The sequence below is a fragment of the Cyanistes caeruleus genome, chromosome 2, assembly GCF_971803275.1.
Source record: "Cyanistes caeruleus chromosome 2, bCyaCae1.hap1.1, whole genome shotgun sequence".
Taxonomy (NCBI): Eukaryota; Metazoa; Chordata; class Aves; order Passeriformes; family Paridae; genus Cyanistes; species Cyanistes caeruleus.
In genome coordinates this window covers 116,851,626-116,877,089 of record NC_141702.1, presented here as the reverse complement: position 1 = coordinate 116,877,089, position 25,464 = coordinate 116,851,626, and the positions used below count along the sequence as shown (strand labels likewise).

General features: G+C 40.6%; 2 protein-coding genes across 5 annotated transcripts in view; one reads left to right on the top strand and one right to left on the bottom strand.

The window, feature by feature from the left end:
- Positions 1–91: 91 nt before the first annotated feature.
- TMX4 (thioredoxin related transmembrane protein 4) lies at positions 92–20,801 on the bottom strand. The gene is made up of 8 exons (XM_086873912.1): positions 20,538–20,801; positions 11,992–12,107; positions 8,833–8,878; positions 8,090–8,218; positions 7,334–7,379; positions 5,808–5,909; positions 4,071–4,134; positions 92–3,639 (listed from the first exon to the last, which is right to left on the bottom strand). The coding sequence occupies exons 1-8, from the start codon at positions 20,720–20,722 to the stop codon at positions 3,353–3,355; spliced, it is 975 nt and encodes a 324-aa protein (XP_086730038.1). The 5' UTR covers positions 20,723–20,801; the 3' UTR covers positions 92–3,352.
- Positions 20,783–25,464, top strand: part of PLCB1 (phospholipase C beta 1) — a 378,787-nt gene continuing 374,105 nt past the window's right edge. Inside the window, exons 1-3 of one of the 4 annotated variants that reach the window (XM_086873622.1) lie at positions 20,789–21,212; positions 22,091–22,211; positions 25,079–25,264. The gene's annotated coding sequence lies outside the window, so the exon portion shown is untranslated. Of the gene's footprint in view, positions 21,213–22,043; positions 22,212–25,078; positions 25,265–25,464 lie in introns of all 4 variants that reach the window. The other 3 variants (XM_086873635.1, XM_086873629.1, XM_086873646.1) reach the window with 3 other exon arrangements.

Below are 25,464 nucleotides of genomic sequence, written 5' to 3'. Positions count from 1 at the left end.
GAAGATCAGCATTATAAAAAACCCAAACCTTTTGTTAATGACAGAGATGAGCCAACTCTGCATTGAGGAAATGAAAATGACTCCAAGCAGGTCATAAATACAAAATTTTATGTGGCATTTCAGTAAAAATACGCCTAAGTATAAATTTGCAACACTTTCATGTAACAGACAACCCTGTGTAACATTTCCAGGAAGAAAACCCATATAACACATGCCACACCCCCCACAGGGCAGTAGATACAGAGCATTCCAAGACACACATACAAGTTTCACACAGATCCCAAGGACAGGAGGTTTGGAATGCTGGATGGATTTCCAGCCTCTTGAAAAAGGAATCTGCCAGATTTTTTTGGGGACTTGCTGTTGAGCATTCCCATTCCAGTGGCACGAAGCCCAATTGATATTTAAATTGCTTCTCAACAATCTTAAATTACTTTTGACACACAGCTCTAGTTCCCAAGCCTTAAGGCCCTGTCCTTCATCAAAACATTTTGAACAGTGCCAGCAGCAGCTTCTCCAAGGCCCTTTTGTCTATTTTGAGGTTGCAAGAACAAGTTCGATTTCTTCACGATTAATCCTAACAGAACAGAGATAACAGAACACCCAGATGGCACAAAAGGTTGATCCCAACTTTTTGGAAACACACCAAGTTTAAAACTATTGTAATAGTCTAATTAGCACTACTCACATGATTCAATTGAAATGTGTTTTAGTGGAAAAAAACCTGATCCTGGAAGGTATATTAACATGACACTTCTACTGCACAGCGAATTGTTTTTCTGTTAAACACAAGTTTTGCTTTTACAGTGTTTGCTGCTCACTGTTTCCCAGATAAACATTAGTCAAAACTGAGCATTTCCAGTACCACACTACAGTAATTTTCCTACAAACATAAAATTAAGTTGGAGACATCAATGGCTGCACAGTATCACCTTTTCTAAGCAAAGCCTTAACCACAATTTAGTGATCTTTGTAACAAGATACACCAATACATGTCAAATATGGTCAAACCCAGTCAGCATTAATATTCCCTGCTTTATTCAAGAAAACACAGGAACAACATCCATCCTATGTTCAAGAACCCTTAGAAGCCTGACCAAGATCATTCCTAGATTCACAGGACAATCTAAGCTGCTGTCACCTGCTGCCTACTTATTTAATCCCTGCTCATCAGTGATCTTACAGTTCAGTCTATCATGATGGAAAACAATTCACATCTTTGGTTTAAATAGTCCAAACCCAACTGTGCCACACAACAACGGAGGAAATGTGAGCAGAGAATTCAGACACACCACACAAAGGGGTTTCTGATCTCTCCCACAGCATCTCACAAACCATGTGCCTTTCAGGACAAAGTGCCATTTGTGGCTTTGTTAGCTTCTGAAATCCAAAGACACTGCTGGGAAACCCAACTCTGGCGAGAAGACCTTTTTGTCTTCAAAGTGCACAGTTCTTCTCTTCACACTGTAGTGGCCACAAAGTTTTCTTGATTTTTGCAGATAAAAGTGTAGCTTTTAAAAGGCTGCTGTGTGCCTCACCTACTGCTGAGTTCTGTGGATGCCAGCTTTAAAACTGCTCAGGTAGATGGGACAACACCCAAACATCAAAAACTGTTCTCAAGATAGTGCAATGTATAGATACTATCAAGTCTGTTTTCACCTATGTGAAAGCACATTTAGAGGTGTCCACTATATGGAACTCAAACTCCAGACTGGGGGTATTCCTTGAGAAATTTCAATTTCAGGATATGCAGTGTAATTTTCTTCTTTGAGCAGCTCTACCAGACAAATGCAAAGTTTCTACCTTATAGTTTGAAAACATATGTGACAGGACATAGATGGGAAAGTTGAGCTTCCCTGGCAAATATATTCTTCATGAGCATTAAGAAACAACAAAATAGCTTTCAATACAAATTGGCCCTATTAGTCACAGTCTCAAAGGAAACCAGCATTTTGCTCTCACAACTTCTCTTCTAATGGGAGATGATCTCATCTCTGACTACTCTTTGTTCTTGAAGAACAAGATTAAACTCATGCATGTTAGCAAGGTTTATGCAACATATATATATATTTTAAAATAATATCAAGATTAGGACACATCTTATGTTCATGGTTGTACATCAACGAAGTGGGAAAATACAGGATCTCACTGAGGGTACTCCTGACCAAAAAAGACTTGCATATTAACCCAAAGGAGTGATACACTGATATGTTTAATGACCCAAGTCTAACCACATCTAATGCTGTCTACCTGACGAGCCATTTTCACTTTACACAGTTCAACACACGCACGTTTATTTTGACAGAAATAGCAAGACCCAAAGCTTCCCACCACTACCCACCTGTGCACCCTCTCTTTTTCCAATGCGATGATTTCAAAAGTAGAAAAGTGATCAAAGGTAAAAACCTAAGTGCCTCTTCAGATAACATCACTAAAGCAGCTTGAGTTCTGCCAAAAGCATCCCGAGCTGGCAATGGCAGGACTGCACTGCACATGATGAACTTGTACTGGCAAGAAAAATACAACTTACTGACTCCAAAGTGAGTATTTCCTGCTACAATCTCCTGATGGGAACAAATTACCAAAAAGAAAAAAAAAGTAGTAGTGCTTTGGCAAAATTTCCCACCGACCAAAATAATTTCCTTTAAACCTTTCAAAAGTTCCAACACACTTTACACATTTAGCTGCCACTCTCTTTCTGCCTGAGGTTTTTAATTACTCCAACTCCTAGGGTCATACAACTCAAGCTGCACAGCCTCTGGATCACCAAAAACTGACCCATCTGGGGGTGAGCTGCAGGATCAACTTCCAAAACAAACACAAATAGAAATGGAACAGAAAGGTGCTTCTGTTTGAAAGTGATAAAAACAAACCCGTGGTACACAACATTTTTGATAGAAGACCAATAAGGTGCCTCCTTTCACTAGTGAATCGTCTCTGTGCTTCTGTGGCATTTGGGAACAATCAACATTCAGACAGAAAAGTCATAGTCCTGCCAAGCTACCGTGGAGTTAAAAGTCCTGATCTTGCCCAGGTCAGTCCTTAGAGGAACACACACACAATGATCATTTCAGAGCTGGTGAACTGAGAATGACACCCCCTTTTTCTCTGAGAGGACATGGAACAGATAAGACACTGATTTTGATTGTCACGGCTAAGGTCACACAAAACACAGCAAATGTGCTTATCAAAGGAAGTAAGCAAGTACTAAGCTTAAAAAAAGAGGAGCCTGCTGGCAGAGCAGAGCTTTGCGTAAACACCAACGACAAATCAAGTGTAAGCTCCAGCTTCAGACCCTGAAGGGGTCTGACACTTCTTTGGTCCAAGTGTACAAGATACACCACTGGGAAAACTATAGTTCCTTCTCAGCCCCCTGACTTTTCCGCTGCCTCACTGTGCTTTCAGTCTCTGATTCAGCTAAAGGCTGCTCACTTAAGTCTTCCATTTCTTCTTCCCCTGATTCTTTTCCAAGTGCTAAATCCTCCTCCGACTCATCAGCACTTGAATTTGCTGCATCTTCTCCATCTGAGAGATCTTTCACATCTGCAGCCTCTTCTGCATCATCTGCGGAAAGCTCTGCAGCCTCCTCCGGCTCCTCCAGCGCCGCGTTCTCCGCATTCTCCTTGGTAATTGCTTCTTCTAAACAAAGCAGACACTGCAGTTAGACCAAATCTCACAACAAAGCTTTTTAGAGTTGCATCACCAGGGACATACTCTGAAATACTGATGAACATTATAATTGATTATTATTCCAACTGGGATTGGAACCAGATGACACCTCAAGTCCCTTCCAACATGAACCATTCTGGTTTTGTGATTGAAATATTTTCCTTATTTTTCTGTTATTTCATTAAGACTTCAGTAGATTTCTCCTCCACTTCCATTTATTTTCCTTGCATGTCAGCCACAGATAGACCATTTTATTCCACTGAGTGCAAATCGAACACAAACCAATTTTACTTGGCTCCTAGATTATTGGTTCACACCTAAGATCTGAACAGTGTACTGCCCATCCTCCTACAAATTTACACTTTGAACTACAGCTTTTCGCCCTCTTGAAGAGTTCTTACCAGGTGTTTCAGCTGTGTATTTTGACTTGGCTGGGCAGAGGCAGTCTGAAATCAAAACCAGGATCTGTGGAAAGGAAAAAGGCATTTATCAGCAATAATAAAACCAGCAATTATTAGCAATTGCAAAAAACCCTGCATTCTTTTTAGATAGATATACACAATAAAATTTACAAAATTATATTATCTTGCTTAGAGATAAGAGCTAAATAAAAACATGGAAAAAAGTGCTTTCTCAGTGTGTACTAACCAGCATTCCCTGCCTTCTACTACCCATTTACTGCCTCCTACTTTCCTAAATTTATTCAGTACTGACACTGCTCACAGCTGAAGAACAGCTCAGAACACAGTTGAGAATTTTTGTTTTCTGAAAATTTATGAAAAAATCTTGACCAAGATTTCCTGTATTTTGGGATGTTAATCCGTTCCTATCCCTGGCTCCCCAATACAGGTGTGTATTCCACCTTTTGTGCTCGTTATTTAACCAGCCCAGTGCAGAACACGGACACTCAAAATGCAAGGAAGACATTTGTGCCTCACTGTCACATGCTAAGAATAGTGCAAAGAAAAAGACAGAGCTGACACCATGTCAAAGAAATATATTTCAATCACTGAAAAGCTTTTTGGAAAGAGCTGGGAGATTAACTTGACATTTTTTTTCAGCTTTTTCAGTTTAGTTTTTTTTAGTGAAGGAGTAAGAAGAAGAGTTTCCTTTAAAACATGATATTCACTTGCTCCTAGTTACACTAACTTGTTTTTCTCTCATTTGGTGAAAATCTACTATCCAGAAAAATGCAGTTGTTGAAATTGAATAATCAAAAACATTTTCTTGTATACGACAATTCTGTATGCCCATCAAATATAAAAACATGGTTTTGCCTAAATTCAAATTTCAATTATTCATTGAAATCACTTCCCAGTACTAATGAGAAATACACTGACAAAATTTTTCTTTATTTCATTAATATTTGGACTGAAGGGCAGAGATCCACATCCCAGAAACAACTTTTACACCTCTTACAAGGAGTAGTGACTTCGCAGCAGGTTAAACCAGCTACCAGCAGAACTATTTGAACAGTCCTTGCAGTTGCAGAACACAACTTGTGGAACAGCCAACTAATATAAAAGAACTTAAAGCCCCAAATCTTCAAAGTTTTAAAAATATTTTCATCCCTTGATTTTCATTAACAGTGTGGCAGAATCCTTACAATGCTGACTCCCATAAAACCAGTTTTTCTGTGGTTAACAAAACTCTCCACAAAACCTGTGTTCTTAGAAAGTTGGAGTCCTGACCAGCTCTGAGCACACACATTCCACCCGTAAGTAGAACAGTTTTGGATACAAAAAGGCCAATACAAGAATTGCTCCTTTTAGTGGATGGACTAAACAAATCTAAACTGAAGCATTTCATAAGAATTTGATTTCATAAGAAGGTGACCTGGTTTGTATTGAGGGCACTGTCCAAATGCTTCTTAACCAGTGACAGGCCTGGGGCACTGACCACCTCTCTGGGGAGCCTGTTGCAGTGTTTAACCACCCTCTGCTTCCTGATGTCCAGTCTAAACCTCCCTGGCACAGCTTTAATCCACTCTCACACATTCTGGAAGTCACAGGGAAGAGATATTAGTACTTAGCAATATATTATTAAAGCAAGGTATATTTAAGTATATCTTATGAGCGAAGTTGTTTGGGTTTTTTTCACAAGATAATGCACAGAGAAAAAAAGTAATGTTTTCTTACCAAACCCAGGAGCAGGCCAATCAGTAAGGTAGCTAGGATGAAGATGGCATAGGAAATCCAAACATGAACTCCAAGAGTGCCAGTGAGGTAGTTATGAATTTGCTGGAAATTAGAACAGGATACAGAATAACTTCATACCTAAAACCACTTTGAATTTCTACTGCCAGCACCATTACATAAATTGCTGTCTGATTAAGCCCTTTCATTTGATAGTATTTATACTGAAGTCTTCCCCTTTTGACACCATTAAAACTTTGGGTTTTTCACTAATTTTTTTTACATTAAAAGGCTTTTGAAGCAGAGGATGAACTCTTCTCCCTAAGACACTCAGCATTACAGATGCCATACACAACCCTTACTGCAGATGGATGGATGAGGAGCCTCAGAGCTTGCAGGAAAGTATCACAACATCCTTCATCCTTATGTAGCATCTGTTCATTAACTAAAATTAAGCCATTCAGCTCTTACTGAAGCTTTTTAGCTCTTAAAAGGAGCCACACGCTCTAAGCGTACACTAAATAAATTATTTCACTTCTAAATTTAAATATAATAACCCAAATACAGTATTAAGATTTCTTTCAAACTTTAGTATGTTCCTGAAACCTACAAATTCAACTGGCTGAGTCAAGCAGCACATCGAATCAGACAAGCTGGTAGGAAGTAAATTATGACATTAAATCTCTTTCAAAACAAACAACAATCAACATTTACAGGAGTTTAAATACAGAAATTCCAGAGTCTTCTTTTTAAATGTCAGAACATCTTTTCATATTTATTAAAGCATAAGCAAAGACAGCAGAGCAGGAGGAGTGAGGAAATGTACAGTTGAAAACATTCATCGAAGTGGAAGACAAATGAGAGGTTTTTTTCACAGGATAGTTAATCTTTCAGGAAGGAGACTATAGAGAAACAACACTATTTCAGAGCAACCATGGAAAAGAAACATCAGAAGGCTATAAAAAGTAAGTATTATCCAGTGGAAGGATCAAAGACACGCAACTTTAGAGCTCTGCTTCATTCTGTTAGTTTGATGCTTAGTAGAAGTGAAACAAACTTGTTCCAACTCTCAACTACATTTCTTTTCTGAAGCACATGTTACAAAAGTAACATATTTTGCCACAGTCAAATACAGTCTCTCAATCTCACTGGCCAGAATCTGAAAGGTCTGAAAATTCTCAGTATTTGGATGCCATGGAAAAACTTGGATAGTTCCCAAATGAAAGCATCTTGAAATACTTTAAAGTAAAATATCCTTTCATATTTTAAAGCACATTTCAGTATAGCTAAGCATTCCTCCTTTACTTTTTTATCCAAATTCCTCATGTTCCTATACAAGTGTTGCCAGTTTGAACCCCAGTTGCAGAAATTATTACTAAAAAATCCCCTTGCTCTCCCTTATCCTGGGCAATACACAATGCAACTCTCATAAAAGGATAATAAAACTATTCAGTTATGTGTTGACTTTTAAACATATGATTATTCTAAGCATAAAAAGGGAGTATGGAAAACATTGTACAGTTACCTACCCTGATCCATCCCGAGAAGTGAAACAGTCCTGCCATGCCATGCATCCTGGAAAACAAGGAAATGGAAGGACAGGTTCACAGCAGCCCTGTAGCTCCTCTCCCCATTCCTAAATATCCTACAGCTCCTCTTCCTTCTCACATGAAAAATAAGTACCCTCTCTGGATATGTTTGATGTGAGTTTATACATAAAGGCTTCTGCCAGACTGAACTGCAGGCCACTCACATGGCTGGTTCATCCTTTGTATCATACAAGCTTTCTACAATATTTCTAAGCAAATCCCTCTCCCTGAAAACAAATGCTTCTACATTCTGCAAGCACTACACTGCTTGCTATTCCAAAGGGAGATAGAAGTCTTTCTTATAAAGAAATAAATGAGAAAGCCTTAAAGCTAAAGGCTGTCCAGTAGCCAGAAGTCATGAAATAATAATCTACAGAAACACACACTTGATTCCAGGACTCAGCAAAAATTGGAAATGCCACTTTAAATAATGCTCAGTGGCTGTATTTTTTCTCTTAATCTTTTTTTCAAAGATGATATAAACAAGCCTAGCAGGCACAAACAAAAAAGCAAATGCAGAAAATATGCTGCCTTTATAGGTGAGAAGCTGGGAATCAGGCTGTCAATACTGATTGTTTCTGCAAAGCCTGCAAGTCTAAGGAATAAAGGCCTTTTGTCTTTGAACTGTCAACACAGGACCCTTAATGAGTAATGAGATACAAAACATTGTTCTTTTTAATAAAAACCAAGAGTTACATTATAGAAGATGGAGACTTCCATCCTGCTACAGGCTCCACGGCTTCCCATTTCCTCTCTAAGATGTAGCCTTGAAGATCTTCCAATGTCCGGGAGCCGCGGTATCTGCGGAACACCCCATCGTTGGCACTGCAAAACAAACCCCCATCAGCACAGAGAGACCTCAAACTCTGGGGTAAAAAACCCAACCAAAACCTCCCCCCACACATTACAGACTTCACTTGCTCTGAGCTGACTGTTTGTGATCAGTCCATGATGGAAAATGTCAGTTCTTAAATGGCTTGGGATTTTGCCATTTATAAAGCTGCTATTTTTCTTAAATACTCACTGGCACACAAAATACACAAAGCACATGAGGTTAACAACCAAAGCATTTCCAAATACAATTCAGAATTAGAGGTGCACATATATATGTATTTGTCTGTACATCTGCACAACTCATAATACTCTGATTTAATGATGGGTTCAATACTTTAAGGATGACATCACCTCAATGGAGAAGAGATACAGCAAATGTCTTCTCTGATCCATTTTTAATAGTATGGATAACAGGAAAACTTAGTAAAGTCACTTAAACTAAAGAAAAGCCTCAGATAAGGACTTCATTATGCAATCAATGCTGCAATAACCTGAGCTGAAATAAAAAGTCACTATTCCTTCATTTTCCCCTACTTTTCAGTTACAGATTAAATAAAGTGACAAGTAGGAGTCAACAGCTGCAGTTTCCAGTATGACACACTTACTGGTAAATTGTAGGAAGTGTTGTGACAAAGAAACGACCACTCAAGCCTAGAAAGGGAAGAAAACAACACAAACAGTTCAGTAACAAGGAAATTTCTCAGCATTCTGACTTATCTATAAAAACCTACATATCTGTATTTTAGAGCAGGCTGCACAGCTTTTGCCATTGTTTTGTAAATACAGGTTAACAGTTTGTCTTCAGATATGCAACAAGCAATAACAGATACTAAATACTGGTTATAAACTAAGGAAAAATGTTTAACTTGAAGAATGTTTACTGAGAGGCAATTTTCCTCATCAATGGATTTGTCTCCTGAATATTTTCACCCAGCTGAAGTTTTGGACCAGCCCAGCATTAGAAGCACTCAGAGTCCATTAGAAAGAGCTGAATTCTTATAGCCAGCAATTGCAATTCATATAAAGTACCAGTGTAAAGAGTATGGTTATTTAACTTTGCCTTTTATATAATACTGTGAAAATCTTTTGGGAAATGAAGGCCTTATTCAGCCTTCAATAAAGCAAACAGCTCTAGGCAACAAGATTAGCCATGGAAAAGTATTGTAGCAAAAGAGTTTCTACCTTTAGACACAAAGAAGAGCCATACTGAAATAAGACAGGTATTTTTAAAAGTTTCAGTGGTAATGTTTTCCTCAGTTTGAATTCCTCTATGGAATAGGCAAAAAATGGTTATGACTTTTTTTGTTGTTTGGTATTTTGTTTGAAAACGTTTAAAGCAAATGATCTTTATAGTTCCAGAAAGGAAAGCTTCTTCACTTCAACTTTTCAGCTCTCTGCCTTTACTGCTGTGAGAGACAGGGTGATGAAAAATATTCTGAAACAGCTAAAAGTTGTGCCAGCACAGGGAGATCTAAAGCAAACAAACCCACAAGTGTAACAGCAGAGTTAATAAAGCAGACAGCACAGCTGCACAAGGAAAACTGGGTGGAGAGTCACAAAGAACATAATTAGCTTAAGAACAGAGAAAGTCATGGGAACGAACACTGAAAGGCTCTCTGAAGTTCTTACAAATACCACTCTGGCACAGGAAATAAAACAGCTCAAACCTCTCACCTGTGGCCTATCCTAGAGTGAACACCTCAGAAGCAACTCTGAAATCTAAAAGTTATGAAATGCATCAAAGCACCCCCAACATTTTAGGTTGCTGGTTATCTAAGGCCCCTCTCTAGATTGGTAAAACCAGTGCGAGTCAGCTACAAAATTTAAGAACACATTAAATTGTTTTTGTGCCTGTTTAATACAGTCATGAGTTGGCTAGAGTTAAGCATCTGACTCTGTGCAAATCAGAAACTGACATCCACTATGAAATCAACAGTTAATCAAAACTTAAAACCCCTATTATTTAGTGCATCTGTTATCTATCTGTACTGAAAAATGTAGAGAATAGAGATGTCATTTAAAACTCCAGCTGCTTTCAGCCAACAACTACTCAAAGAAGACAGAGATCCCCTTGTAATTCACAGGTACATGTTGTGATCAGGGGCTTAAAAAAGGCACCAAAAATATGCAGAACTTAAGGGTCCAGAAGCATCTCCACTATTTGCTTGTTCCACACTGAACGTTTCAATGAAGATGAGGCAAGAGGAAGCACTTCAAGGCTGGAACATCAAGTGACTGAAATCTGCTGTGAAGCCATTAAGACTCTGGTGGATTTATTCTTCAGGCATCTCCTGCAATTAGGCACCATGAATGGCCACTTTCTCCTGCCGGTTTGGGAAGTGCAATTTTATGTAACTCTGCACTCATCTCGTGGTTTTCCCCTAATTTAACACATTTTGACTACTTTCAATTCAATGAAGGGGTTACATAACTAAGACTAATTAAAGTACCATTGTGCAAGCAAGAAAGGAGACAGAGCACTTAAACACAACAACTGAAAGGCTGATGCAAAGCCCGCAGTAAAAATACCTCAGTAACTTTGGAGAGCTCCATAGAAACTCGTACCTTCCAAATTACATCAGCATCAAAGGTCAAATACATAATAAATGTTTGTTTTCCAATTTGAGCATTCCTTAGTTTTAGAAGTGCCTGTCGCGTCCAGTGCTGAACCGGATGTTGTAGGTTTATTACACGAGCTTTGGTACAAATTCATCATTTTGGTCAGACTTTTGACTCAGAAGTTACCCATGCTTAGGGGTCATGACTCTCAGCAGCATTAGAAATTCAAGTATTACGTTTACATCTATTTAAACAAGGTAGTATTAAAACTAACACTTTATCTAGATTAGTATATGCAGCGTTTTGATACCAGGTTTTTTGCGTACTTGTGAACTTTTAACAAGACATGAACCTACACAGGGTCCAGAACAGCTGGCATTTTCTTGTCCACTTAGATTGCTGATTTTGAGACAAGAGCTTTGATAGAGTAAATCTGTTCAGCATGTTTTCAACTAATAAAATAAACACATTTTTCACACACTTTATAAAGCAAAAACAAAGAAAAATCAATAGTTTGGCCTCTTCTTTCTAACAACATCTCATCTTTCAGTCTTTTGATACTGCTAATAAAATCTTTTATCCCCTCAAAGCCCAAACAAGCATCCCCAGGAGATGCAGAGATTTATACAATATTAATACTGCTTGTACAAAGACACATTCAAAACTTTGAAGGGAGTCACCAAAAGAATAAATTAGATTGCACTTGTGCTTCTCTGAATAGTTAGGAAAGTGTTTATATAAACCTGTCTGCATATGTGCATCACCAACAGGAAACAGCAACAACATCTGGAATATAAAGCATGGCCACAATTAAACCAGTCAATAAATCAGCACCATGCTGGAAACAGTTAGAAACGTTAATTAAAGCAGGCTTGCTCTACCACACCCTGAAATTCTCCTAATGGAAGGCTACAGAGCTGGAATCTTCTGCAGACAGGTTGGAGGAATGAGACAGGCAACAGCTTCCAGGGAAGAAGATTAAAATAAAGAATAAGCCTCTTTTAAGTCAGTATTAAGCCAGATCACTTCCCCCCCGCCAATTCTTTAATCCTTCAAATTGAGTTTATAAACTTCAGTTCAGAAATATGAACTGTATGGAGAAACAAACTGTGGATAACATTATTTTGACTTTAAAGCCTAAATAAGTAGTAAATGGTAGTTGTATTGACTGATTCCTGTTATTAAAACACTGTTTCATGCTGTACCTGGTTCCTGAGTGACATCCACTTTTCCCACAGTGATGCCGAGCCGTTCGCTCTCCTTGGCAAAGCTCTCCCAGGTCGCCTCAATCTGCTGACAGGCTGGACACCAAGGAGCGTAACTAATGGGGGAAGGCAGGGTAAATATTTTAATACTCTTACACTTAAAGACATTCAAATTGATTTATCGTACAGAGAAAATACAAACACATCAATCACAAAGGGAAATAAACCTAGTTTTTCTTAATTGAGTCTACTGAATAAGACAATCAAAGTTTTTTTATCAATCTCTATGTTCCTCTCCATGTTATTAAAACAAAACAATTCATTGAGAAATTCATATCCAAACTCCTCATCACTTGTGATTTATTCTATTTACATAGGAAATAAAATACATTTCCATGACAGCTACCTGAATTATTGAAGCCAGGCTGTCCTCTGAAGCAGTATCCTTCATCACAACATTTTGTATTGATTTCCCACACCTCAGAACTTCCCAAAATTGCATTTGCCTTAACCCACTACTCCATACATCACAATATGCCCTTTTTGATGGCAGCCATTAGACACTTAAAAAGAGCACATACCGAATTCCTACTTGCCATACTTATTGTCTTGTTTTTACCCAGGATTTGTTTCAGAAAAATAGGAGTGCACTTTTCAAGAGCTGAATTTCCTATAGTCTCAATCAGAATAATTAAACCAATTTTAATATCAGTCTGGAAACAGAACACCTTTCTGTATTTCAGCCTAACTAGATTGACCAAGTCTGCACAAAACTTGTGCAGCTTGCCTTGTTCTGTCAGACACTCTGAAGGGAACCAGGACTGGGAGTACAGACTGAGCTGGGGCAATTGCCCATGCACAGACGCAGCCTTTTATTAATGAGGAGAGACCTTTAAGGGGTTTAATCTGATTTACCAGCAGGGGGATGGAGGTTTCCATCCAAAGCAGTGAGTCTAGGGACACCCTCCTCATCACAATGCTCCACAAATGCCACCGTGCTCCCCATCCATTGCAGACCACAGAAACATATTCCCTCCTGGGCAGAGTCCAAGATCCTTAGCACAAAACCACCACTGGGAACCTTCACAAGGTTCTCCACTCCTTTGGTTTGTCTGCCACCACTGCTATCTGAGCTAGGGACTGGCAATTCCTGTTCTCTGGCTGTCAGCAGGAATGCTTCCTTCTGTACTGGCTGCAGACAGAAATATCCCCAGCCACCCCCAGATGTTTCATAAAGCTTAATGTAAAACAGGTCATTTCTCACCAAAGAGGAACAATTAAATTCACTCTGAGTGTTTTTAAATTCCTGCATTTAAAAAAGGGAATCTTGTCACTTTGTAGTTAAAAGGGCACAAATTAAAAATACTTGTTGTATTTAACTGTACTAGAAATTCATGATTTTGTGGAAGCCCATATCTTGTCTTTTTAAGTCAACATCATTCTGTGTGAAAGCAGCCGAAAAAAGGACATAAATCTTATCCTGCCAAAAAGACAGCCCCTCAGTATCTTTGCAAAAGATGCTGGAAACAAGTCTCACACGCAGCGATGTTCTCCATTGTGCTGCTGGCCCAGAGAGAGCTTTTAATAACAGTCTGACAGATACTGTGCTTTACACACAAGATTATTTTATTATAGAAGCCTGACTGATAAATAAGAAACTGCAAACATCCATCAGATAATGCAGCTGGTATTGATCTAAAATGAGAGAAGTTTGACTGTTTTCTAAATCCAGCTTCTCTACATGTATCAAATTCACACCATGAGATTTTCAAAATTAATACATCCTTTAGCCTGTTTAATCTGATTTTGGAATAGAAATTTCAACCCCATCAAAATTTATATTTACATTTGACATGCAGGAACATTTCTCCTGAATGAAGTGGAATATTCAATACACAACTAACACTCATATTACTGAAAATATTTCCTTCAGTTCAAAGCGGCATGAAAATTTACCCATGTCACAGTTTAGCAGTGATAGGATGTAACAAAAAGTAGTTGTTGGCTAATTTTTAGTATCAATATTGGACATAGGATGGCAATAGTTCCATATAATGCTACATGATCCAGCTACTCCAGCTGAACATTGGACAGACAGTCTTGGCTACACATTCCTGAAATTACACATCCAATTCTTGCTTGTCCCCACATGTTCGAGAGAGAATTTGCAATAGACATCAGATTTCTGCTGGAGTTACCACTACTGTTTACCTCAACACCCTCACTTGCCTGAAGCTTTCATGTCTGCCTTTGTTGTGCAGCATTTGAGGCATCAAGGAATTCATGACTGCCTCCTGGAAATAACAAAAAAATTACATTACCAAAGCTTTATTGTATCTCTTTCTCAGTCTTAAAATACTGAATGAGTAAGTGTAATGGAAGGTAAGTTACTGAAGAGTAAAATACTTCACACTTAGGACATCTTTATCAAAAGTTTTAAAAAACTTTCTGCACCCTGAAGGACTGAGGCAAGTACTTGATGTCAACAGGGTCCTCTAACAAACCCTTTAGAACTGTGGCTGATTTGTATTTCCACAGAAATTATGGTACAACTACCATTCTTAAATTCATAGAAAAAAAATAAAACTTTGTAGGAGCAGGGACACAGACCCTCGTGTCTGCTGTGGAACCAGTCTTTGGTACGCTTCAAGTCACAAAACACAAGAGCAGGTCCTTGGCAAAGGCAGATTTAACCAAATTTCTTCTGCCATACTCCAGACAGGCCAGGAAACAATTAGCACTTTGTCAACACCACCAAATTTAGGGCTGTCGCTCCCATTTCTTCTCCCTGTGCACAAGGGGGTACCTCCATAAACTTGTAGGGTACAGGGTGCAGTGCAAACAGATGTGCCAAGAGAACAGACCTTTCCAAGTGAAAAATCAAAGTCTGCTGGAATTTAAATCAAGACTTGGGCACTCTGTTAAGGAAAGTGAGCTCTCAGTAGCCTGTTCCACATGAAAAGGCAAGTTGCTGATCTCCATTATAGCTAAAAGTGACACACTGCCAAACTATTCACTGCAAGCAGGTATTGCACATTCCTCAGCACACACCTCATTCCTGATGCTTCCAGACCCCTTCCACAGCAGTTTTACAGCTGAAATGCTCTCACACGCAGGCAGCCCTCCATAAATAAGGCTGCAAATATCTATCACTGCAACAATGATTGACCTCAGTGGACTAAAATCACTATTTCCAAGTATCCAGGTGTTTTCTCCTGTTCCTACTCCATTACAATACCTAAAGCTTTTTGAAGAAGGCAAAAAGAAAGCAATTGAAAAGCAAAGTTTGAAACTCCCAGACACAGACTTTTGACTTCTATTTATCTCTGATCTAAAGCATAAAAGAACAAGCTTTGGTTTTCAAATACCAACAACTTCACTGAGGCAATACAAAACCACTCAAGTTAAAACCAGTCTGAGCAAAGGTGTCATTCAGCCATATCACCCCGAGTAGATCAGTAAACACAGAAGGACTTTGCTGAGATGTACTGATACACAGTTTCCAGCTCCAAGCCACTTATCTCTCTTCTTCTACCTGCCTGGCTACTGAATTCACCATTTCACTCCTTTTCAAGTACATTTAACTGGCTCTTTTTATCTGCCTTTTCACTACCACTACCAACAGTAGCGGTGAACAGATGTAACTTTGAGTACCATTCTACACTGCTCTATTGACAGTTTCACCAAGTTGCACAAATCTAAGAAAAAGGAGAAACAGCTTATGGATACAGGCATGAGAGGATTTGCTAAATAGAAAACAGCAAAACTTGCTTAAGCCAAGCTGCTTGACGGAGTTCATATTGGAAATGCTATTAAAATGAGAGCAAAAAATGTTGGGACAGCATCCAACAGAATGGTAAAAGCAGTACCAGAATGAAATTCACATTTTCTTTGTTTTAATAATTTTGCCTTATTGCTGCAGATCTCACAAGCATAGGAAATTGAAAAAAGACACTTTCTAAATACAGCAACGTCTTAAGGCAGGATAGGCAGCTTTGTAATGCCAACAAAAGAAAAGCTCCAGATCAACTGCGTGGTTTAATGACTTTTCAAGGGAGCAGGTGGCAGCCAAAGATACAGAAGTTGGTCCCTGTCATTTACCCAGATCTGTATCACCACAACACAAGCCCTGGAAGCTGACAAGGAGCTTCCTGCAGAGTGCCAAACCCCTCCAGACCAAACGAGCTTTTTTGGGTTTTTTCTTTAAGAAGGAGAAATTATTTTTAAAATAGAAAGCAAATCAATCAACGAAAAATTATGTAAATTATTCTAGAGCTTCAGCAGATTAAGTTCTACAGTTCTACATATTTTTATGCCCCCTTCTGCATGTGTTTTGTAGCATCTGCTACAAAGGGTACTTCAGTGTCTCCTTTTCACAGTTTTTGTCCAGCCAATGCCCAGCACAGCACTCAGCTATGTGTTCAGTTAGTAAATAAAAAGTTTGGTCACTTCCACAGGACCCAGCCAGCAGAGCTGCAGAGGCTTCAAATCCAAAAACAGAGTTTTGACAACTTGATTTTCATTCCACCTGCTTTCTGGTTTTTATTGGGTTTTGGGTTGTTGGGTATTTTTAAGAATAGGACAAAGAAAAGCCTGGACACTAAAAAGAAGTAAGAGATTAGAAACCCTAAAGTGACGGAAAATTCTCAATCCTGTTGAATTCTTAACCTCACTTACAGTAATTGTTAAATAGTTTAGCAAATCCTTTGGGATATTATTTACACAAAGTATTTCAAGCCAACTGACCAAAAGCTGATGAAAAAAAATAAAAACTATGGGCCTGCACTATAAGTATAATAAGCCTTGGAAACATGAGTATTAACTGGTCTCCTCATTTTCACTTGGCTAGAATTAAAATGGACAATGAAGACATTCTTTTTCAGGTACACAAAGCAGTAAGTCTGTGCTGAAACAAAGGGGAACCAAAACATTTAACACCCTATGTGGGAAAAAGCACATAAAGTACTGCAGATACACCAAGAGCACAGATAGTTTACTTTGTAACCAGAGGCAGGAACACAACAATTTCATTGATGGGTTGGGGGTTTTTTGTTTGTTTTAATTTACTTCAAAAAGAAGAGGATGTTAAATTAAGATAAATGAAGCTTGGAACAAGTTTTGTTTACAAATGCAAAATTCACTTTTAAGTAAGCAGACCAGAAATTAGTTTTCCGTGTTCCAAACAGACACGATATTAAAGACAAAAAAAAACCTCCTCATATTAATGAACCATTATCTCACAGCTACAGAATAGAGATAAAGAAATAGGGAAACTTTTGAACACAGCTCATTCCAGCATCACACTCACAGCACTCCAGCCCAGACCTGTGTGCTGCGATAGTAACAACATTCAAGAAATGGTGCAATGTCTGGCAGATACAGAACCTTCTCCAAAACATTTTTATCAATAAAATGCAGCAGTGCTTCCAGGGCCTGTAATTTTTCCAGCTATGAATAACCAAATATTTGCAAAAAGCTAGCCAAGTACACACACCTCAGCTAGGAGGGATGAAGGAAGAAAAATCCTATTTCTGCTACTGATGCCACACACAAGTAATTTCAAATTTTAGTTTCTCTACTTGTGCACCTGGGAACAACAAAAAAGTGGAATTACACATTGATTTTCTACTTTCCCAAATAGAAAAACTGACATTAAGCAGCAGCTGTACCTGTTCCTACCAGGGCAGGAGGCTTCAAAAAGCAGCTGATGAAAATAATTTTCTTTTTCATGAAGATGCTATAGTAACATTTGTATTATGAAAAGTACTGCTCAGAAAACGAAGGTCTTATAAATAAATAGGAGGTTCTTCAAATAAATGAAGTTTTAATGAACATTACTGCAGTCCTACCAACCAGCCTGAGACAGCATGGAAGAATCCATGGACTGACATGAAGGATTCCTGTCTGGATCACTAACTCTAAACCAGATAAAAATTGGTAGAAGCCAAAATCCATCAGAATGGAAATTGCTGCAAGAATTAGATTAGTCTGTGTTTGCTGTTCTTATTGAAGCTACTTGGGCTGAGAATTCTCAGAAGGAGTTTCTGCCACAAGCTTAATCAGAAATATTTAGGCAAGAGGGATGCTGCCCATGGAAAACCACTGGCTGTAAGATGCTGTCTGCCCCAGCTTCCCTCCCAAAACAAAATTGAGTTTCCTGCCTTCTCTTACAGATATTTTGAGGATGAGGACTGAGAGCAGGGGTGGGAGGAAACCTGGATCAGATTTCACCCAGAAAGCAGAGAGGGGAAAAATCCCAGACAGGATTCTGTCCAGAAAACATTAAAAAAATCTATCTTAGAGCTCAAACTCTCACTAATTCCACACCAGCAGCATTGAGTTTGCATCCTCATTAAAGACAAAGGTTTCTCCTCAGGAGAAAAGCAGAGAGCCCAAGTAGTGAACCACAGGAACTAGCATGGAGACCCCGAGGACCTTTCACACACCAAACACCACATAAAATTAATTCGAGTCTGATTTATGCAATGCAGCAACATGTACCATGCCCAGCTAACACTGAACTAACTCTGCCACCATCGCTATTGTCAGCAACCTCTCAGTCAGAACCAAAGATCGATTTTTCAATTAGAGTAAAGGCTTCCAAAGGATTTTAATTGCTTGATATCCCAACCACTTCTGATTTCAGTCAGTTCCTCTCTTTTTTTTTGATTCAGAGGCATGCACCACTAGTTATTTAAATATTTTCTTTTAGAACTAAAAACTTTGAGTCACCATAAATAATCTTCCTCCTTAAAACTCACCAACCTGTGTATGAATCAGTAACTTTAGAACAATTGCTTCCACATTGCACTAAGATGTCCCAAGTGAAAAAACTTCAATTTAAAACATGACCTTGGAGTGGGAGAAAACAAATTTGTATTTTCCTCTACCTTTTAGATCACAACAAATGGAGACACAAAATCCATTCTAAATCCTCAGCCACAGCAGCTGGCATCCCTGGGTCACTATCAGCTGTTTCAAGATTGTTACCACCTATTCACTGATTAACACCAGGTTTTTTTAGCACTAAAGCCCTAAGAGAGGTGACAGTCCATCTCAATAAGAAGAGACTGGAGATAAATCAAATTTAAGAGTACACCAAAACTTTAAGTAGCTAACTAAGTATCTAGGAGGGAGCATGACTTCAGATGTTCAAACTGTTTTAAACTCAAGCACTTGCACAGAGTAGCACACATGCCACAATAAAAACCTATTTTATAGCTGCACGGCCTACAGGTACCACATGACTACTGCCTACTTAACTACTTTTTTATTCACTGCTGTCTTAAAAAAAATCCTCAAGCTCTTTTCCCGCCTTCTAAATATAAGCAGGTGAGAGAAGCTCCACCAAAAATAAAGTCACGTGCATTTCCAGAACTGTGTCATGTCACAAGCCACCACTCCAGTACCGTCAGGCAGAAGTTAATGAAATCTGATCCATCTCCCTTGAATGAGAACTCCGAGCTCAAGTCAAGGCTGGGATATTATGCAATACTGCTCTGGAAGCCTACTCCTGTTAAATCTTCCCTTCCAAGTTCAGCCCTCTTGGAGCTCACGCAGAACCCAGCACCAGCCCCTGGTGGGGGAGCAGAGCAAGGAGCAGTGCTGGACACTATTCCCAGAGTGACCCATTTCAGCTTCGACACTCAGATGAGAATCTGAGGGAAAGCTGCTTCAAAGAATCACTGAATGGTTTGGGTTGGAAGAGGACCTTGAAGACCATCCAGTGCCAGCCCCATGCTATGGGAAGTGACACCTCTCTCTGAACCAGGTTGCTCGAAGCCCTGTTCAACGTGGCCTTGAACACTTCCAGGGATGGGGCATCCACATCTTCTCTGGGCAACCTGTGCCCAGCTTCACCAACCCCACACTAAGTAATTTCTTCCCCAATATCCAATTTAACCCAACTATCTGTCAGGCTGAAGGCACTCCCTTTTGGTCTGTCACGACATGCTCTTGTAAATAAGTCTTTCCCTGTCTTCCTTGTAAACTCCCTTCAGGTACTGGAAGGCCTCAGTTAGGTTACCCAAAGCCTTCTCTTTTCCAGAGTGAACAATCCCAATTCTCTCAATCTTTTCCCAAAGGAGAGATGCTCCATTCTTCTGATCAACTTGGTGGCCTGCTCTAGGTTCGCTCCGACAGCTCTATGTCCTTCATTCCATGTCCCTCATTCCCTTCTGTCTGGAGTGACCCGTTTAACCTTGGGCACTACCCACACAGGACGGGAACCTGCGGGGCGGGCAGCTCCTTCTATCCGGCCATCCCTGCAGATACCAGGCTGTGCCCGCCGGCTGAGGGCGGGCGGAGGGGACCGCGGGCACCGCCCGCCGCTTCCCTCACGCCGTGCCCGGGCAGCCACCGCCGGGCCGGGGAAGCTGCGCGGCCCCTCCGCAGGGCGGGAAGGCCGGGCCGGCCCCCTTCTCCCCACAGCAAGGCTAGAGTCACCGGCCATGCCCGTCCCTCGCAGGGAACTCCTCGCAGGAAACCCCCCTCGCCCCCCCGGCCACGCTGCCTCCGAGGCGGGCGGGAAAGCGGCCGCTACTCACAACTCCAACATCCACTGGCCCTGCAACACCAGGCTCCAGTTGGAGCCGCACAGCACTCGCACGCTGCTCCGCGGCTCGCCGGGGCTGTAGATGGAGGAAGAAGAGCAGGCGGCGGGACCCAGCAGCGCTACGAGGAGCAGAGCGCACAGGAGCGGCCGCCCCTGGCGCCAGCGGCCCGGCGCCATGTTCGGCCCGCCCGCCCGGCCTCAGGAAGTCGGGGCACGAGCGGCCGCCGCGGGGGCGGCGCCTGCGCGGGGCAGGGGCGGCTCCTCCCGCCGCGGCCCCGCCCGCGGCTGCTCCCGCCCGCCCTTCACGGCCCGGCACAGGCCCCGGGCGGTCCCGGGCTCGGAGTCTCGCAGTCTCGCTGGAGCAGGGCCTCTGCGCTCCTGCTCCGGCCACAGCTTGCAGTGCTCTCGGTCAGGTTTTTTGACCTTTCTTGTAATTGGGCGCGCTCGCGGCGCCGTGCTGTGGGAGCTGGTTAAACAGCGGTAATGGCTCTGCTGCGGTGCCGTGAGGCAGCGGGTCTGAGGGGTCACGTTAAAGCAGGTATTGCCCGTTCCAAGGGACTGTCGCGGACTCAGAGAATCCCAGAACAGTTCGGGCTGGAACAGACCTCAGTCCAAGCCCGCTGCCAAGGCAGGGTCACCCAGAGCAGGGACACAGGAACACGTCCAGGTGGGTTTGGAATCTCTTCAGACAGGAATACTCCGTAATCTCCCTAGGCTGCCTGTTCCAGCACTACATCAACCTGAACATAAAGAATTTCTTCCTCATATTGAGGTGAAACTTCTTGTGTTTTAGTTTATGTCCGTTTCTCCTCCTTCTGACTTTGGGCACTGCCTCTCTGCCCTCAGGCAGGCAGCCCATGCATCCCAATGCATTCTTTACCCCATGCCAGACATAACGCTGCGTTTTCCTTGGCTTCAATGAGATTCCTGTCAGCCCCATCCTTTTGCCTTATCAGATCCCTCTGAACAGCAGCCCTGCTGGAATAAATTAAGAAAATCGACTTCTTTGGTTAGCCTGGTAAATTGACCAGGAAAAGAAAAAATTAGAAGAGATCACTGTACAGGTCTAGGCTGCTTTCTTGTCTGTTGTGGAAATCCTTGTTTGGCTGGAGATTATCTGGGCATGGAAGTAACTTGTACTGAACAATTTTCTAACAGTTGCTGAAACACAATGCTGATAAGGCCTGATGGTAAAAAAAAATCACATTTTTATTTTCCCTCAGAAGAAGAAATAGTGGCATTTACCACCTGTGATTTTTGTTGCACTTTACCAGTTTATTTTACGAGGCTCCTTTACATCACTCACATATTTCCCCATAGGATTCTGGGCTTGATCAAACCATTCCTTAAAGCCCAAGTATTGGTCTGACTTTTATTGTCACTGAAGCAGACTCAGGGTTAATATTTGGTGACAGAAGCAGAAGATGCCCCTAGCACTGCTCTCAGTATGCAGAAATAGAACCATGACAGAATTTTTTTCTCTTTTGTTACTTCTCAGGAGTAATGAGACCTCTCCCAATGACTCAGTGATACTCTCCTCACCAGGTATTTCAACAGGACCTGCCCTTACCAAGGAGTTTTGCTGACAGCTTCCCAGCGCTGCAGAGATCCCTGATTTTCTGAGCCATCTTGCCACTGCAATTAATGCCAGCTGAGGGTTAAATAAGTAAGAGCCTCTCAGAACACGATTCTTGTAATATTTTCCATGTGGTACAGGAACTCTGAGTCTCCATATTACAATTTTTCTAACCCTTTCATTATTTGCAAAAGAAAAAAAAAAAAAAAACACCCTTCTCTAATTTATAATTGCCCTTCCTAAATGAATAATGTAAAATTGGATGGTTTAGCAGTGTTTACACTTGGGATATGAAGAGAAAAAAAAATACAGCAGTAGAAATTATTTGAGAATACACACACTTGGCTGAAGTTCCTTTGTGAGAAGATAATACAAAAAGGACTTTTTTTTTTTCTCTTCTGCTAGTAAAAACTTGGAAAAGTTGAGGGAAACATGCTAATCTTTCTATAGATTCTCTAGGGAAAGAGGAAAAAGTGATTGGCCAAAGCAGAGAGAGGGCTGAGAACTGGTGGAGCCAAATTAAGAGAATTTATGTGACAAAGAACTGATGTGCAAAAGGGAAGGCTGAGGAACATTTTATTTGGTGGTGGTACAGTGTGGTGAATAATTATAGTTGTGTCATTAAAGAACATGCAAATGAAGGGGCTGAGAAGGAACAACATGTAAAATGATGGCTCCAAATAAATGGGAGTGTTCCTGTGAATTCCAAAGAACAAGGAAAGAAAAACTTACTTTGTAACTAATTTATCAGTAATTTCTAGCCACATTCAACATGGAGGAGTTTCAGTCAAACGCTGATCAGGAACAAGGCAGAGTTGGTTTCATTCCTGAAAGAGAACAGAGTGTTCCTAAACCAGGGGAGACATGTCATGGAGCTGCTAATCCCTGTGAAGTAGGTCAGGCTTGCCAAGATGGAGATGGTACACCTCATTTGAACCTGATTAGGAACATCCATTAGGAAATGGATAAAAAGAGAAAGCAAGGAAGGCCAGTTAGAGCAAACAAGTGCCTGGGCCAGACCTTCTTTTGGTTCTGTGATGACTTCAATTACTCTGTGCCTTACACAATTTACTCTCCTTTAGCTTCAGTGGGCTTCTGTTAACCTGTACTGCTCCAGCTTGTACACTGTGTGTGTGGTGCTCTGATGGCTCTGCACAGACCTGGAGAGCTACAGTTTTCCAGCTTCCATACTCCCACTGTTGGTACAGAAAAGCTTCAGGAATCAAGCTGTCACTTTAGGTTTCCACAGCTGTTTATAGAAGTGTAGTCATGAACCCCAGGTAAGTTTTGGACAGAATTTGATTTAAAGAAAAAAAAAAGAAAAAAAAAATAATTCTAGTCTGTATTTGTTTGCTTTAATCTTGGTTTTAAAATGTGAAGTTCAACTATGGTATGGAAAGAACAAGTGAAGCTACATGAAGGGAAAGATACCAACCTGTCCTTTTGTTTTGTGACAGCTCACAAATATATCTGTGCTGGAATGATAATTTATCTGGGTGACCAGCCCTTGCTCTGCACAGAGGACAACACCAAAGTACATTTTTTCCTAGACTTCCCCATCAGTAATTTCACTGTTTCTCTTGAACTGTATGAGAAACACAGGGCTTTGTGTTTTGCCACTATTTTTATATAGGGAGGTTGAACTAGGTGACTTCTGAAAGGTCCCTTCCCACTCAAACTTTGGTGTCTTTGTGTTCATTGAATTAAAATTTGCCTCCTCTGATAATGTAGTTTTCTAGTGGAAAAAAGAAGGGAATTTAAAACTTAAGAGATTTTAGGTGTGTGCTACAGAGGATGAAGTTGGAAAATTCTTTCTGTATCTTGGTTTCCATTAGATTTATTTTCTACTTTGTTGAATGTTGTCCTATTATTAGTTTGTGTGGGTGTCTCGTGGTAAGGAAAGGTATTCCAGCATTCTTGACATCTTTTCTTTCCCTGTGTGCCATGATGGATTCATGACACTGCCTAGAGCAGAATAAATTACTGAAACACTGATTTTCCTAAAATACACTTGATACCACCAGCTACAAATTTTTTTCCAGTTCTCTACTGGATTTCCAGAGCTACACTCCTAAACTTCTGGAATTTGTTCTCGATGGATTGGTTGTGAAACTAGAAAACAAGAGGTTATCCTCACACAGACAATAGCAATGATGGTATTTCCAATTTTAATTTGTACATGTGTGTAACAAAACAATGCAAATAACAGTTGCAATATACTTTTCACTATGTGAATGCTAAAAGAGGTTTATAACTTAAATAATGTGGTAGAGAGTAAAGAAGATGTGGCCAAAAATACATATTCAATGCATTTTCTAAAATGGATTTATTGAGAATAAAGTTTGTTACATTTAAGGAGAATGGCTTAGTTTAGAACAGATAAATCAAGAAATACACAGCACTGTAACAGCTGGGAAGTCACCATGGCTCTGCCTTTGATGTCCAATAAAAATGAACAAAAGCTTTTAGACAAAACTTTGACTTTTGAAAAGGAAAGTTCATATCTGTGCTTCAAAATCAGACTAAAGAATTCATTGGAATATTAAAAGGATATACATGAAGAGCTTTCTTGTTCATATTCATCAAATTAACGTGAGTCTAATGACTAACCACCAAAAGGTAGGTATGAAATGAGAGGAGGAAATAGTATTTGCAGGGTACTGTCCCCAGAATACATCCAGTTGAATGTGATAATCAGTAACATCTCTGACTAACTTTGAGTTTTGCTGTTCTCCAGAAATGTGAAGAACTAGGCCTGCCAAGATTTGGAGACAAGTTATCAAGGGTATTCAGCATTGAAAAATGTATCTTACTATCAAAAAAATATCACCCCTCGCTTTTATACTTTTTACACAGGGAAGTTGATGTGCACCCACCCTCCTGAGTGGCTCTTCTTGATTTTGTAGTATGAAATAACATTGAAAAATCTGCTTTTTTCATCTTGCCTGCATGTCCAGAGGTGGAGTTTGTCATCCAAAGTCTGAAACAGAGGCGCACCAGAGTACAGCAGTGTTCAGTGTACTTCCTGCAGCCAGAGGTATCCACAAGCTCCAGGGAGCAGGGATAATACCAGAGCACACCTTGTCCAGGAAACAGAAATGCACCCGTGGGAGCAAGAGGAACAGCCTGCTGCCTCTGGAAAGGTGACTGCTCGGCGGGGGATCTGGCACAGAAAGGACAAGGGTGGAGCCTGCAGGGCAGCCTGTTCCTCCGGCAATGCCTCTGTGTCAGCATCTTCCCCCTCTCCCGAGGTTCCAAGGGAAGGTGGGGGGGAAGGCATTGCCAAGCCTTATGTAACCTCCAGCCCTGGAAAGAGGTGCATGCTGGGGCTCCCTCTCCCCAC

Coding starts and splice junctions, on each gene's coding strand:
- TMX4 (XM_086873912.1), bottom strand. CDS start 20,722: ATGGCGCCGGGCCGCTGGCGCCAGGGGCGGCCGCTCCTGTGCGCTCTG. Junction 4,135..5,807: donor TTGGCCTGCTCCTGGGTTTG/GTAAGAAAACAT, acceptor TCCTTTCCACAG/ATCCTGGTTTTGATTTCAGA. Junction 3,640..4,070: donor ATACACAGCTGAAACACCTG/GTAAGAACTCTT, acceptor TGCTTTGTTTAG/AAGAAGCAATTACCAAGGAG.